Source organism: Argentina silus (genome assembly GCF_951799395.1).
Source record: "Argentina silus genome assembly, chromosome: 2".
Lineage (NCBI taxonomy): Eukaryota > Metazoa > Chordata > Actinopteri > Argentiniformes > Argentinidae > Argentina > Argentina silus.
This window is the reverse complement of record NC_139656.1, coordinates 7,811,156-7,827,109: the sequence shown is the minus strand read 5'-3', so window position 1 is coordinate 7,827,109 and position 15,954 is coordinate 7,811,156. Positions and strand designations below refer to the sequence as shown.

The 15,954-nt window shown below is 45.1% G+C and overlaps 1 protein-coding gene across 1 annotated transcript in view; it reads right to left on the bottom strand.

The window, feature by feature from the left end:
* dlg4a (discs, large homolog 4a) overlaps positions 1–15,954 on the bottom strand; it is a gene marked incomplete at both ends in the record, with an annotated part of 32,203 nt that overhangs the window by 5,508 nt on the left and 10,741 nt on the right. The window contains 5 exons of the mRNA XM_083692533.1: positions 1–66; positions 1,681–1,805; positions 2,693–2,743; positions 2,948–3,001; positions 15,015–15,071. The exon at positions 1–66 is cut by the window's left edge and continues 104 nt beyond it. Of these exons, the coding sequence (XP_083548659.1) occupies positions 1–66; positions 1,681–1,805; positions 2,693–2,743; positions 2,948–3,001; positions 15,015–15,071 (353 nt within the window). The remainder of the gene's footprint in view (positions 67–1,680; positions 1,806–2,692; positions 2,744–2,947; positions 3,002–15,014; positions 15,072–15,954) is intronic.

The following is a 15,954-nucleotide window of genomic DNA, read 5'->3' as shown; positions in this document are numbered from 1 at the left end:
ACAGCCAGACTGTGTGTCACTTCCCTCACGTCAACATCATTCACAAACAGGATACTGTCATTCACACTGAGAGAGGGAGAGAGAGGGAGGGAGGGAGGGAGGGAGGGAGGGAGGGATGGAGAGAGAGAGAGATTGGAAAAGAGATTGAGAGGGTTTGTTATAGGTGTTGGCATCTGGAATAATACTGCAAAACAGGTATTATAACGGCCATCTTCCCTTTTAGCTTTTGTCCTTTTCCTATCCTCATTCATTTGAGACCCCCCTGTACTCCATCATCTCTCCTACACCAGTGAGAGTCCATTCTCCTGTCCTGTACCATGTGACACACCAGGCTCTATCTGGGCAGGACGTTTACTCCATCACCCCACCCAGAGAGGAGCGGTAGAGAGCCAGCCCTGTGGCTCAGTGTCTGCTCTATTTACAGTTCACAGAGGAGGCATATATAGCAGACAAGGCTTTTTAAGCACCATAATGTGAGTCACACTTTTGAAAGCCCTGGCGTTCATAATTATTCAGACCCTGACATTTTTATGACCTTGTCCACTACTTCATATGCTCTTAAGGTTTCATTATGACACCCTTTTTTGCATAATTACCCCCATAAAAGCACTACTTTTCAAATTGCCATTTCGCTTGATTCGTGGATCACAATTAACATATCTACCGTGAATTTATAAATATCACTCACATTTTAGCAGCTGTAAAATCTGTCTTTGACTCAATCAAAACTGTGGAGAGAGTGAGGTGGTAGCACCAAGAAAAATAATGAAAAGTGTGATTTTGCCTAAGGCAGCTCCGACTTTAGTGAAAGGTAGACCTGAAATATTCATCTCCTTTGATAACTTATAGAATCCCAAACGTGCCCTTTAAATGTCATGCGAAAGTCCTCCAGTAATTGACAGGGCTGAGAGGGAGAGAGTGTGAGTGCTGGCCGGCCCCCAGGCCAGGGACTCCAGTGCCTGTGTTAACCCTAACCCTGTACTGGGTGGGCTCAGTGCCTGTGTTAACCCTAACCCTGTACTGGGTGGGCTCAGTGCCTGTGTTAACCCTAACCCTGTACTGGGTGGGCTCAGTGCCTGTGTTAACCCTAACCCTGTACTGGGTGGGCTCAGTGGTGAAAAACATCTGTGTGACTGACGGAGCGGGTGAATGCAGGCAGGGTGAGAGGAGGGGAGTTGGGGACAAGTCCTCAGAGTGACACTACTCTGCCGGAGCCCCAGCTGGCCAAGACAAGAGTATGTCGCTAGTGTAGCCCTGGGTCATTGATGTGTGCGTGTGTGCATGAATGAGTCTGCGCTTGGGTGTGATAGAATGTGTTGGTGTGTATACAACTTGTACTCAACTGTATGTGAGCATTGGGGGGTGGATGGGGGATGGTGAGCAGTGGGGGATTGACAATTTGATGGGTATTTGTTTCTATTAGAGAAATCTGGATAGGGATGAGTGTGCAGGATGAGTGTGAAGGATGATTGTGAGGGACGAGTGTGAAGGATGAATATTAAGGATAGGTGTGAAGGATGAGTGTGAAGGATGAGTGTGAAGAATGGGTGTGAAGGATGAATGTGAAGGATGAGTGTGAATGATAGGTGTGAAGGATGGTGTGAAGGATGAGTGTGATGGATGAATGTGGAGGATACGTGTGAAGGATGAGTGTGAAGGATGAATGTGAAGGTTCTTTACCTCAGCCGTCCGTCCTGGGCTGCGGCTCCTCCTGGGATGATCTTAGTGATGAAGATACTGGGGTCATCACCCACATGGGGGTTATCTGTCCCCCCTGCTATACTGAAGCCCAGGCCTGAGTTCCCCTAAACACACACATGACATAACATAGAGACTGTCAATCATAGTACCTCTTATTTACACAATATCAGTCATACAGCTGACAGGATCTACCCATACTGATCTACCCATACTGATCTACCCATACTGATCTACCCATACTGATCTACTCATACTGATCTACCCATACTGATCTACCCATACTGATCTACCCATACTGATCTACTCATACTGATCTACCCATACTGCAATGTCTGGTGTCACAATGATTAGGTTCAACTTAATGGTGTAATTCAAACCTGATTCAAAGTGGCCTCCCCACCACTTCTTTGATAGACAGCTGAGGGACGGGACTGGATAAATGTAACCACTCTCAATTGTATAGACAGAGCTATGGATGCAAGGACTGACCATCCATGAGATCAACCATGTTTTGAATCTATATAGTGTTTGTTTAGAATTGCATTGTTTACAAGCTTATGTTGGGGTTCTGATGGGGTAAGACAGTTCATGAGGCATTTGTAAGTTATATTCTTCAAATATCAATGGCTATATATCATTAATTTAAAAGTAAAAAAAATGCCATATGGTCCCAAAATATAATTACTTTTTGCATGCAAACTTCATAGACATCCTAGTAGTGAGCTCAGATTTACTTCCTGGAATAGTGATTACAACAAACGCATCACCATGAGGGAATAAATCTTGCATTTTGGGACCATGTCAATGGTGGGCTGACGAGAAACATATATATATATGTTAATATATAAGATAAGAGTAAAATTCTGCTGTAATTAGATTACTATGCTTAAAGCTAAACAGCTACTCTGATTGGCATCCTCTGGTCCATATTTATAAGGTTTGGCACTGTGACACAACCATGCCAGTCGTTTGCTGCTGTAAAATGACTCACCCTTTCCAGTGTAATCTCCTCATACTCTATTTCCCCCTCTGTCCCGTTCACCTGGGAGAAGAATACACAGTGTTACTCTCACATCTGTCACAGACACTGATACAGTCGCATGGAATTAATATCCTGTACTGTTACAGAATGAACAGTACATGAAGAGCATAAACATGTAGAAGACGGGTACTGGTTTAACAACATGGTTGCGTATTGAGTTTGTGTCAGATATAATAAAACAGTGAAAGGTGAACTAATCCTTACGTAGGGGGAGCCATCGAGTGTGTCTGTGTTCACCACCACTGGAGGAGAATTTCCCTGGAGGAGGAAGAGGAGGAGGAAAGGAGAACACTTTATTAAGAAGTAGAGGAGCAGTTCAAAAGAGTCTGACCATGCATTTGTGGGCACACGCACAGGCACACACGCACGCACACACACACACACACACACACACACACACACACACACACACACACACACACACACATGCACACACACACACACAATCCTTAGGGCCAGGAGGTTATGGCAGATATAATATTTCCCGTTCCAGTCCTCTCCACTGCCGTAGAGTGAGATCATCATTGTGTGAATCCGCAGCCTCTCATTCTGCCTGCCCTGCGTCCAAGCCAGGAGCAACTGCCATTTTAGCCTCAAACTTTTTTGAGTGATTTTCTGAGCTATGTTCTTAATCAAGGCCAGGTTAAGGATTAAGATTAGGGTTCAGTGGTTAAAATCACATTTGTGGTTATAAAAAGCCATACTCCTTTGCGACATGGCAGCATTACCCTTGAACACTGACTGTGCCACACCCCAGCCAAGAGACATTGACTTTGTATCCCTTTCCTGTGAGTCAACATGATCTAACCGACCCCTCAGTTAGTGTCACAATGACAAAACTGTGTGACATTCTGATAGCATGTTTGGAGGATGAGAGGAAATGGTCATTTGATAACACGGTTGTGAGAGGCGACATAACGTACGTAGTAATGCAGATCATTTGAAACAGGGCTGTTAGTTTGCAACCTGACCGGTGTTGTTCGCACTTAGCATTCTACAAAGACTTCATATGCGTACCGAATCACAGATGACCTGTGAGCACAACCTCTGAAACCTGAGAACCAACATCTCACTGTTCCAGGGTCTCATCAATCAGGAACCTGCTAATACAACGTTTGACAAGACAACAAGTCAATGATTAACCTGCTTACACACAGGACCTGACATGTCTTGTGTTCAGTCACAGACACACTCTGTGTATGGTGAATTCACGTGGATCTTTTTCTCCTGCTTTCGCTCTCTACTCCAATCCCTGCCTCCTATACAGCTCTCCTAAGGCTGGTTCTCTCTCCAAAATATTGTCGTTACATCTCCCCATCTGTAAGAACAGGGGATGCACCATTCTGTGCTCATTGGAGGATGCTCTGAAGTCTCTCTCTCTCTCTCTCTCTCTCTCTCTCTCTCTCTCTCTCTCTCTCTCTCGCTCTGTAAACTTCTTTCCACTCATTATTTTGTCCCTCCCCTGATTAGCATGGGGAAGACACTGTGCATCCAAAGTGCTTACAGAGCAGCAAACAACAGCAGCAGCATGAAATCAGCCTGCCGACCTTCACATAGCTGACAGCTCCGAGAGACAGACACACAAACACATCCATATGCGCGCACACACACACACACACACACACACACACACACACACACACACACGCACACACACACACACACACACACACACACACACACACACACACACACACACAGCCAGATACACTATTACATCCCACTCCTTTTCATTATTTTTCCATCCATTACGTTCACCTCCTGCTCCCTTTATGAGTTTATCTTTATGAGTTTATCTTTATGAGTTTATCTTTTGCCTCCCCTCAGCTTATACATTGGCTACATACCTATCCACTGAAAAGTTACTAGTTCTTTCTATGGATGTACTGTAAGTCTATATTTATGATTCGCCAAATGTCATAAATGTCACTTTTGAGGTTTGACCACTTAGATGAATTTCCTTATAGGCCTGACTGAAATCTGTCTCTTGCATCTCCATCCCTCCCTCCCTCTCTCCCTTCTTTCCCCCATTTCTCACAGTGGCATCCCACAGCTCTGAGCCAGGGTGCCAACCATCCCTCCCACTCCATCCCTCGCTCCTGACCACCCGCTGCCATGGTTACAGTATAGCATCAGCCATTGGGGCCTCTGAGGAAAGCTTGTCTCCATGGTAACCTGGATTTCCATTCCGATGGTCTAAAGCTCCAGTGATATGCCACAGTACAGCAAACAACAGGGGAATAGAAATTATTTCCACTACTTCTATTACGTAATCTGCAATCATCACAGCATACACTCTATGTCAGATTTTGGTTTTGCGTGCAACATCATAATATTCAAGCATCATGGCCTCATGCTAGATAATAATAATAATAATAATAATAATAATAATAATAATAATAATAATAATAATAATAATAGTTTGGATTTATGTCCCACTGTTTCACCAGGATCTTAAAGGGCTTTACATAGGGGAACTCACATTATCCACTACCAATCTGTAGGAACCACTTGGGTGATGCCAAGGCAGCCATTTTGCACCAGAGCGCAGCTATCACAGTATCACACCAGCTGACTGTACCTGTTATAATACATGGAGTACTAGACTTAAATAACTGAGTCATCTCAAGTTACAGTAAGAAAACTATGGCTTATGTAATCCAAAAGAGCATGAACAGATAGAGGGAGAGGCAGAGACTTGTGAGCAGATGTTATGTCACCCATTATCTCTGGTATTCAAAGTCTGGACAGGGAGCCTTTCATCTTCCTCTTACACAATGATAATATATATCTGCACCAGGGGAGGCTGGTGGAGGTAGAAATCGGAGGACGGGCTCATTGTAATGCAATGGAATGGAATGAGTTTGCTCCCATCCCTCAGCCATTGGGGCGAGCATGGTGATGAGGCATGCAGTATAGACTTACTGACTAGGCAGAGCACAGAGGCATGATGTCATCTTCACCTGAACCACTTGGGCATTAGCCAACAGCCCCCTCTCAGCCCCAGAACATCTGTCCCAACAGAAAATGGAACTTCCCTCTGCAGTGCTCACCCCTCCCCTCCCTGAACAGACTCATTAATGCAGCTCGTTAGGCTCTTAATTCATTGCTGTCAAAAAGAGAGAGGAGGGCAGGAACAAAAATAACCAAGAACACTCATATCTCATGGCAGACGGACACTGTAGCTACACTACACTGGTGGTTCTAGTGGAGGTGTTATAAAACCCCTCTTATCTGGGCTCCAGGTTCACAACCACAGCAGCCTTCAAAATCCTCCGTTCTAAACCACTAAAAACCTTCCTCACTAGACTCCAGCGTCAGAACTCCAGTAATACATTTTATATCAAACAGACTAGAAATTCCAACCTAGACCACTCAAATATTAATCTGTAGAGTAGAAAACTAGAAAAAACTAGATAGGTCATAATGTATATAATGCAGAAAAATGCTGTACTCTCTCTCTCTCTCCTCTCTCTCTCTCTCTCTCTCCCCTCTCTCTCTCTCTCTGTCAAACAATAACTATTTCTACAACAGGACACTATGACCCGTCTCCCTCAGGCACGTGTCACCTTCTGTTTGTTTAACAGTACACAAGCCTTTAACTGTGCCTAACAAGCCGAACATGTACTGTCCTGTACATCACTCTCTATACTGGTTAAACAGCAGCCACTCTAGCGTGCACAAACCCCAGTGCACAGTCTTCTCCCTGCAGAGGCTGACAGACAACTCAGTCTGTGGCCTTTGTCAGGTTGTGGGAAGCTGGAGTTGTAAGGTTTTCGAGGGTTTAGCAGTCGCCCACCTATCTTTACGCCACCTACTTGGCTCTCCAATCCGAACCCTACCTACTAAACTAAACTAAACCTCGACTCCCCTGCCATGAACCCCTGCCATAATCCCAATACCACACCCCTAAACCCCTAACCCTATGCCTTGCCCATGGCCACAACCTTAAACCTTTGAATCAAAACCACAAGCAGAATATTAGACCTTCATTCTTATTATCAACATCTTATCGAACCAGTTATCTTAGCCCATCTTATCTTCTCACTTCCAACTTGTGACCCTGTGTATTCCCATAGGAGGGCTGTGACCCTGTGTGTTCCCATAGGAGGGCCTGCAGAGGGACAGATCTCTGTGTATTCCCATAGGAGGGCCTGCAGAGGGACAGATTTCTGTGTGTTCCCATAGGAGGGCCTGCAGAGGGACAGATCTCTGTGTATTCCCATAGGAGGGCCTGCAGAGGGACAGATTTCTGTGTGTTCCCATAGGAGGGCCTGCAGAGGGACAGATCTCTGTGTATTCCCATAGGAGGGCATGCAGAGGGACAGATCTCTGCATGATGATAATAACCAGAGGGAACAAGAGAACAAGAGAAAGAGGAGGACAAAAAGTCAGTCTCAAGACTGGGAGCAATGAGAAAGGAGGAGAGCCTAGCCATGGAGGGGAGTGTGAGGACAGATAAGGGGTTGAAGGAGCGTGATGTGATTTCTTCATTTCTAGACTCACGATACCCTGGAGCCATTACAAAGGAGAGGGTAAGGGAGAGAAAGAGAGACTGAGACATCTCTACAAGGATGCATCAAATGGGAAATATAACTGTGCCTTTCGAGGTTGTTCCTTTATGCAAGCCAACAGTATTTAGTGTGTGTGTGTGTGTGTGTGTGTGTCTATGTGTCTTTGTGTGCGTGAGAGAGATAGAGTGAGAGAGAAAGATAGAGAGAGAGAGCGATAGAGAGAGAAAGAGAGAGAGAGAGAAGAGAGAGAGAGAGAGGGAGAGAAAGAGAGTGCATCTCTCTGAGTGTATGTTGACAGGTGCATGTGTACCAAGAGAAGGCAGGAGTGTGGAGTATGCAGGTTTTGGGATGTGGAGTGACACACAGCTCTCAGTCAGTCTGCTGGAGATGCAGAGGTTAAAGATATTTCACCAGCAGACTGCTGAAAATAGCCCCACATGCTCACTACGTCCCTAGAGTTTAAACGTTTTAACATCAAATCGGAGCCAGGGCTCAGAGTGCTGAAATATGAATAAACAGCTAGCCCAAATATGCTGACCACCAGGCTTTCACCATGGTCTCAACAGGGGACCAGCGAGAGAGAGAGGGAAAGAGAGAGAGTAGGAGAGAGCAGAAGCTGTGAGGGAGGAAGGAATCAACGGAGCAGTGAAGTAGTACTTTGTTTGTGTTCATTAACAAAACGATCGATGGCTTCTACCTCTTAAACAAAGCATTGCTTTTGTTTCTGCTCCAACTGCCCTGTCTCTCCATGAATCTATCATCGTCCTCTTCGGGATTACCACGTCTCTAGAGAGAGTGTTTGTACTGGCAGAAGAGACTAGAAAGCTCCCTTTTAAAACACTATAAATATGTCAGTGCAGTAGTTTGGCACGGCTATTTTTAAGTCAACCAAAATTAGGAACAATGCTGTCAGTGGATACACCTTTTAAGACTACAGGGAACTTTTAGATGCGCATGGAAAGGTGCAATTCTAATTGAAGCATAGCACACACAAACAAATATTAGAGCACAACATATTTAGATCGCTTATCATCTTATGGGCTAACTCAAATAATAATTAATGTCTCTGTCAGAATCAATTTCATATCAAATCAATCAAATGAAAAGCCTTACACATATCTTCATTATGTCAAGTGGGGTGGCTGAGGGTAAAGCCAGGGAGTGGGCGACTAGATAGGCAAACAGGTGACATGTTGTTCAAATGTTTCCCAACATCATTAGCAAGCAAAGCAGAAAGCAGCAAATCAGTAAATGGGTACAGTCAGGACAAAATTAACCACAATTAACCTAAAAGCCCAACACAAGGACCCCCACTTTTTTCAGCATTGTGAGAGTAATTACATTGTTTACAACAGTAATCACATCCCTATCTTGGTTTTGGTGCTTCACCGTTTATGTAGCAGTGTAAAGACATAAAGGGAGGGATAATGGGATAAAAGGGGAATGTTCCAGCAATGCAAGGGATGGAATTCATGAAGGTACTGTATTGCAGAACAATAATTCGGGACACATACACTGTATGAAACAATCAGACATTTTTCATCAAACCATTTTAATCTTCCAAAACTACAAGGATTATGCAGTGAAGCAACTAGAGATTGCATTCTATTTTTGTAGTTCCTATGTCTAAACACAGTAACCAGGAGAAAGCATGACAAACAGATGTTTGATGGAGGGAGAGAGGGGGGTGAATGTGAGAACAATACTAGAAGGAAAGAGAGGAACAGAAAAGGCCAGCACACTCCAGACTGGCCCTGACCTGAGGGCTGCACAGCTCTAACCACAGACAGAGAGGAGGAGAGAAGTAGGGAGTTCAGAGAGAGAGATAGAGATGGGGGAAGGGAGGGAATGGCAGCAGATACATAGGTGTGTGTGTGTGTGTGTCTGTTCTGTGTGTGTGTGTGTGTGTGTGTGTGTGTGTGTGTGTGTCTGTTCTGTGTGTGTGTGTGTGTGTGTGTGTGTGTGTGTGTGTGTGTGTGAGTGTGTGTGTGTGTGTGTGTGTGTGTGTGTGTGTGTGTGTGTGTGTGTGTGTGTGTGTGTGTGTGCAGTGGAAATGTTCCGGGGGTTAATTTGGATGTTAATAATTTACACACCAGTGTCACCATCTCTCACAACGTTATTTATCAGAGGCCATTATGCACTCCCACTGAAGTGCAATAAAGTGTGTAGTTATGTGTAATGCTGAGTTTGTTTGTGTTGGAGAGAGAGAAAGCGATGGGCCACCTACACATCCCTACATACTGAAACTGTAAATGACAAATGTGTACCACCACATCATTACAATAAAACAGACTCAAAGGATTTGGTCAGAGTGTAATGAGCATACATTACTCCCTCCTACACGCACACACACACACACACACACACACACACACACACACACACACACACACACACACACACACACACACACACACACACACACACACACACACACACTGGAGGCCACAGGGAAGGATTTGATCAAATTCATGGGACACACTGTGATTCACACATACTGTACAGTATTTCTCAAGAGCCAAATGTGTAGCAACAGCATTATCCTCCTTCTGAAGAACTGAGCCCTGCCACCATGAGTGAAATCATCCACACTATGCACCCCATGCATCCACTCACTTGAAACGATCTAAGCTTCATGGACACAATGTCTACCTATCTTGGCATTAGCAGATAGGTATGTGATGAGGTTGCCCTACCTGTGACTTGAGAAGGCCCAAATGTCGCTTTCTGACTGAGGGGATAAACTCTTTGGTCTGACGGTAAAATGTTATGGTTCCCACAGGGGAGAGCGAACTGTGACAATGGCGCCACACGTGGGGCCTGTCTTTCTGCTGGGAGGGGGTTCAAAGGGGGGTGAATGGAGAATAGAAAATGTGATTGGGAATCTTGATCTGTGAAGAGGTATACTGTGACTGTGAAGGTGACAGAGAGTGGATGATAAGAGACGACAGTGCCTAAAGAAACTGTTTCTAAATGATTTAATTGTGACCAAGGTATCAAGATTATATTCAAATGAAGTTTGTTGATTCTATAATACAGAGTATATAGCTTTAATCTGAAGAAGTCTCACTCCAGGTGCCATGGCGATGCAATGGGCTGTTTAATCTAACACCTTGTCATGGGTCTATAGAACATTAAATCCCTCTATGTATCGCGTCATTTTCCATAGAAAATATCACAAATCTCTCCATCAACTATAGTCTATTTTAAATTGGATAATTTCAGGCAAATTCCTATTTTCACAAGTCATAGGACCATAGGAAAAAAAGGTAGCCCAACACAAAGTTTAGCCTACGTGCAGGCTATCACATAAATATGTCATTAGAGCAGTCAGTCAGCAGTCAGTCAGCAGTCAGTCACCCTGCACACACCACTTCTACTTGGTGCCTACCATCATGTGATGCCGATGCTTCTTGGCTTTCCGTACGTTGTTGATGAACCGCCGGCCCATCTTTTTGGCATACCACACGGACACGAACATCCTGTCCGAGCGCTGAACACTGAACCGCGGTGGGGAACCTAACAAACACCGCTCACCTCCCAAAATGATGGACGAGTGGGTGGAAGACAGAGAGAGGAGGTGCGCTCAAGGGGCGTTTCCTCTACAAAATATGACAAATGCATAAACGCATATGATTTTAAATCTGCCGATCTAAGGTCTGTCTATCACATGCCGACATCGGTAGGATATTAGTCGCAGAATGTAAAATCGTCTTTTAAAACAGCCTAATATAACATGCACTTTCAACTCATGCAAAAGTACGTCAACAATCGAAAGCAAATATTCCAATACCACTTATACCAAGCATTGGGCAGGTCGCAGTCAACTTTACATTCAAAGTCAAGCTACTACTTTTATATCCAGGGTAGCCACAGTCCGGTTTGAGTACCAAAATAACGCGGGGGTGGAGGAGTTTAGTCTAGTCCGGCGTCAGCATTCCTTCTGCTGTGTCCCAAATCTGTAGTCGGTCGTTTGAGGAATCCCCAAAACGTCGGCTTGTTGTGTAGGAAAAGTTGTCTATTCAAACGTGGTTATTCTAGATCGATATTGACCTAAGGATGTAATGATCTCAGTCCTGGTCTTTAAAATAACTTATGAGATAAAACATAGAATTTGGAAAAAGCTGTCAGTTGAAGTAGCCCACACATAGCACACCCCTAAATAAAACAAATACATGCGCTACCCATATTACATTTGGGAAGCATCTAAACTGGGTTTGAAAAATATTCTCCATTCTCTTCTTAGGAACAGACCCGTTGTCGTTGAGCGAATTGCCTGTGTCTCTCCCTCTATGCTGCGCTCAGTGAGATGTAGTTTATGTTGCTGCGGTTGCTGCGCCCCCTCCCATCCCCGTGGCTTAGGGGGGAGGGGGTGGGGGGGAGGTAAAGTGGGAAAGTTTGAATGCAATTACTGTATGATAGCAGAGGGAGGCTGTGGTCGTATGAGGAGTGGTTGAATGGGATAGAAGTGTACATTTCTAGGGCACAAGAGGTGATAAACCGTGACGACCGTGAAAGTGACATTCACATTTGAAGTTATAAAGAATGAAATGTGGAATTGGTCATACATGTCTGGTCACATGTGCCTGTAGTCAGGTGAAAACATTGTCTCTGCACCACTTATCTAAATTTAGATGCAGCAAATTCTAACAGCCTTGCAGTTTCTACAGTGTGCTCTGCTCCCAATGCAGTGCAGTATGTTGCACTTCCAGCACCAATCAGCTGCGCAGGGCAGGCATCATACTGTAGACATGCAGAATTCCAATGAGCTAGCCTTCTCTGGCAGTGCACTCTGACACTAGCCCCAGTCTGTCTGGGCTGAGACCGCTACGCTCCAGGGTCAGGCTCACCCAATCACACCCAGCAGAGCTGTCACTCCACCACAGCCACATTAGGAACAGTGGGGAGATATGACTTCTGAATTCATATTCTGTGTCTTTATCACTCCCTCTGTTTGGCGCTTGTTTCTGCCCTGTTCTCTGTCTGTGTCCCCTCCTCCTCCCCACCCCCTCCATTAGCTCTCCTGCCCCACTCTGCTGCAGCCTATAAAGTCAGTACCATGGACAGCGACTGAAACAGAGTGAAGGGGTGGGGTGGGGGGGGACCAAGAGACTATGCCACTGTCTACTGCACATGTTTTGCTCTTTATCTCTCTCTCTTTCCCTCCATTCGTTTAACAATAAAACACCTACTCATGGACAGACACAGACTCACCTACACACTCACGCACACACACTCTCTCTGTCTCTCTCTCTCACACACACACACACACACTCTCTTTCTCTCTCTCTCTCTCTCTCTCTCACACACACACACACACACACACACACACACACACACACACACACACACACACAAACACACACACGTAATTTTCTCTCTTTTACTCTTCCTCCCAATGCAATCCTCCCTCTGTTCTCTTCCAGCCATGTATCTTTTTCCCTCTTCCTCTCCTCTCTACATCCTTCCCAGTAGACCTGAGCAGCTACTGCACAGTAATTACACTGGAGCTGCAGGGACGTCTTTAAACATTTATTAAAGAAAAGTAAGGAAGACGCAGAAAATGAAGACACGAGTCAGATACCGAGATGAACGCCGAGAGAAAGGGGAAGGGAGGGGAGGAGACACCGAGGGAGACGGGGGAATGGCAGGCCCTCGGGAATACACTTGAGAAAATGGTAATTGAATGACTGCGTAAAGAAAACACGTGGTTACTTTGCTGGAACCCGTACATTTACCAGACAGTTACCATGGGGGAGGTCAACAGACTGGGAGCTGTACTGCCACACAGTGAAGAGATGAAGAGGAGTATTGAGGAGTGAGAGGAGAGGAAATGATGTACCAGTAGGAATGGAGGACGACTGATGTGGGATGCAGTGAATAGAAGAGGGAGAGAATGTAGTGCAGAGGGTGAGACCAGGGGGATTGATGTTCAGAGTGTTCAGTGAGTACTGTATAGTATAATGGGTAGGACAGAGGATAGTACAACGGTTAGAAAAGGGGGGGAGGGGGGGTGAAGTGCATTGAGTGGAGCAATGTGAGTGCAGTTCAATTAGAATGGGAGGAGTGGTTCATCAATAGGGATCACTATATTACTGTGAAGGCATGAGAGGATGAGATTCGGTTTAGAATGCTGATAAAACGAAGACACTGCATTGGATTTTCTCAAAGGGCTAATCAGGAACTCACAGACCTATCCCTATCATACACAGCTCTTTAAAGACTAGCCTCACTTCAAATTGCTCATTTGGGACTTGGGAAAAGAGACGATACACCTCCATGCCAAAACACCGATGCTGTCATCTACATAACTATGGACGAGGTTAAGCTAGGGCCACCTCCTGTCGTCATGCCAACCCACTGCAGTGGTTCCTGAGGCAATCCTACCAATAAAGCATCGGACAGGACAAGGGCTCTCGGCGCTGGCTCAGCCAGCACACTGGAGCACTTAGCAGCCTCAGAGATGCAGAACTGTCAGACACCACAACACCTGTCACATACCCATAAAACCACATCAGTACCATCAGTGTTGTTCTATCACAGTCCATCACTTTAGCTGCAAAAGCAAGTGTGTGTGTGTGTGTGTGTGTGTGTGTGTGTGTGTGTGTGTGTGTGTGTGTGTGTGTGTGTGTGTGTGTGTGTGTGTGTGTGTGTGTGTTTGTGAGTGTGTGTGGTGTTTGTATGAAAGGAAAATTTGTGTTGGCGGTGATTTGTTGGATCACAGACGACAGGCTGGGGAGCTGAATCCCCAAGGAGTTTTCTGCACAATGCAGCATCACACCTCACAACTCAGCCAGTACACACACACACACACACACACACACACACACACACACACACACACACACACACACACATACACACTCTCTTTTCTTTTTTCCTATTCCTTCTTTCATCACCTGTGCATAAACATTCTCAACCGCACTTGAAAAAGTAATATCAAATACTGTAAGATCATGACACATCTACCCTTATCATCAGAAACATGCATTATTGTTTATGCAGCATGTCAACCTTTTCAAGGTGATGAAAGAGCCATTCTCCACAGTTAAACACTGACCTCTACTGGTCTAAATCTGTCCCTACAGTAGTGGCTTCATGGCTAGTCTTGATATTTCCCCTAAAAACACATTTTACATAAAGATGACCCATCTCCTTAACATCATTTACACAGTCACCACTGGCCTTGGCACTTTCATGGTCAAACAGCTCTAGAAAATGTTCCCTTTATCAATGCATACAAGCCCTTGCATCATCCAACATTGCTTCACCTGGCCCCAAAGATTGTTACTGTCAAACTTCACACACAAACATACACATACACACACACAATCCAAAACAAGTGGATGTTGTTGATGACGATTCATCACACTGTGGCAACATACATATTCATAATGGACAAGAGCACAAGAGCAGTAGGGTGAGTCTGAGTCCTGCCAGTTCATAAGCTGGCAGCTAATGACACTGAGGATGAGCACGACCATGTTATGACCACAGTACAGATGACCTCATAATCCCTCAGAGGCACAATACAACTGGTATCATAGTGCACAGTACAATGGATGACAACAAATAATGATGCAACAGAGAGTTATCTGCTGGTGATGATACAACCAAGCTTTATCTTATTGTGACATCACTAAGCCAGTCACAATGCAGGACTGGTAATGATATAAGCCACAGTGATGATGATGATGACAACAGCGAAACTCAGTCCATGTGGCAGCGCTGAGCAGCATGGGGCTCTGTGCTCTTACCAGTGTGGAAACAGCAGAGGTGTACATAGGAGTGTGGCCGGCCGACATCAACACTGGCTGCAAAACAACAGAGAGGGGGGGTAACTGCACAGGGAGAGGGGTAAAGAGGAGGGGGTAACTGCACAGGGAGAGGGGTAAAGAGGAGGGGGTAACTGCACAGGGAGAGGGGTAAAGAGGAGGGGGTAACTGCACAGGGAGAGGGGTAAAGAGGAGGGGGTAACTGCACAGGGAGAGGGGTAAAGAGGAGGGGGTAACTGCACAGGGAGAGGGGTAAAGAGAAGGGGCAAACTGCACAGGGAGAGGGGTAAAGAGGAGGGGGTAACTGCACAGGGAGAGGGGTAAAGAGAAGGGGCAAACTGCACAGGGAGAGGGGTAAAGAGGAGGGGGTAACTGCACAGGGAGAGGGGTAAAGAGGAGGGGGTAACTGCACAGGGAGAGGACTAAGGGGCTATTTCACAGTGGGAGTTGGTCCTTAGAGTAGTACTCTAGTATGGTAATAGAGAGTTGGGTTAAAGTAGGAGTAAAGTAATAAAGAGAGAGCTGGGTTCAACGAGCAGAATAGGGTATTATATAGGGAGGTAATATTACAGACTGGTTAGGGTAATCATACAGAATAGGGTATTATATAGGGAGGTAATATTACAGATTGGTTAGGGTAATCATACAGAATAGGGTATTATATAGGGAGGTAATATTACAGATTGGTCAGGGTAATCATACAGAATAGGGTATTATATAGGGAGGTAATATTACAGACTGGTTAGGGTAATCATACAGAATAGGGTATTATATAGGGAGGTAATATTACAGATTGGTTAGGGTAATCATACAGAATAGGGTATTATATAGGGAGGTAATATTACAGATTGGTTAGGGTAATCATACAGAATAGGGTATTATATAGGGAGGTAATATTACAGATTGGTTAGGGTAATCATAC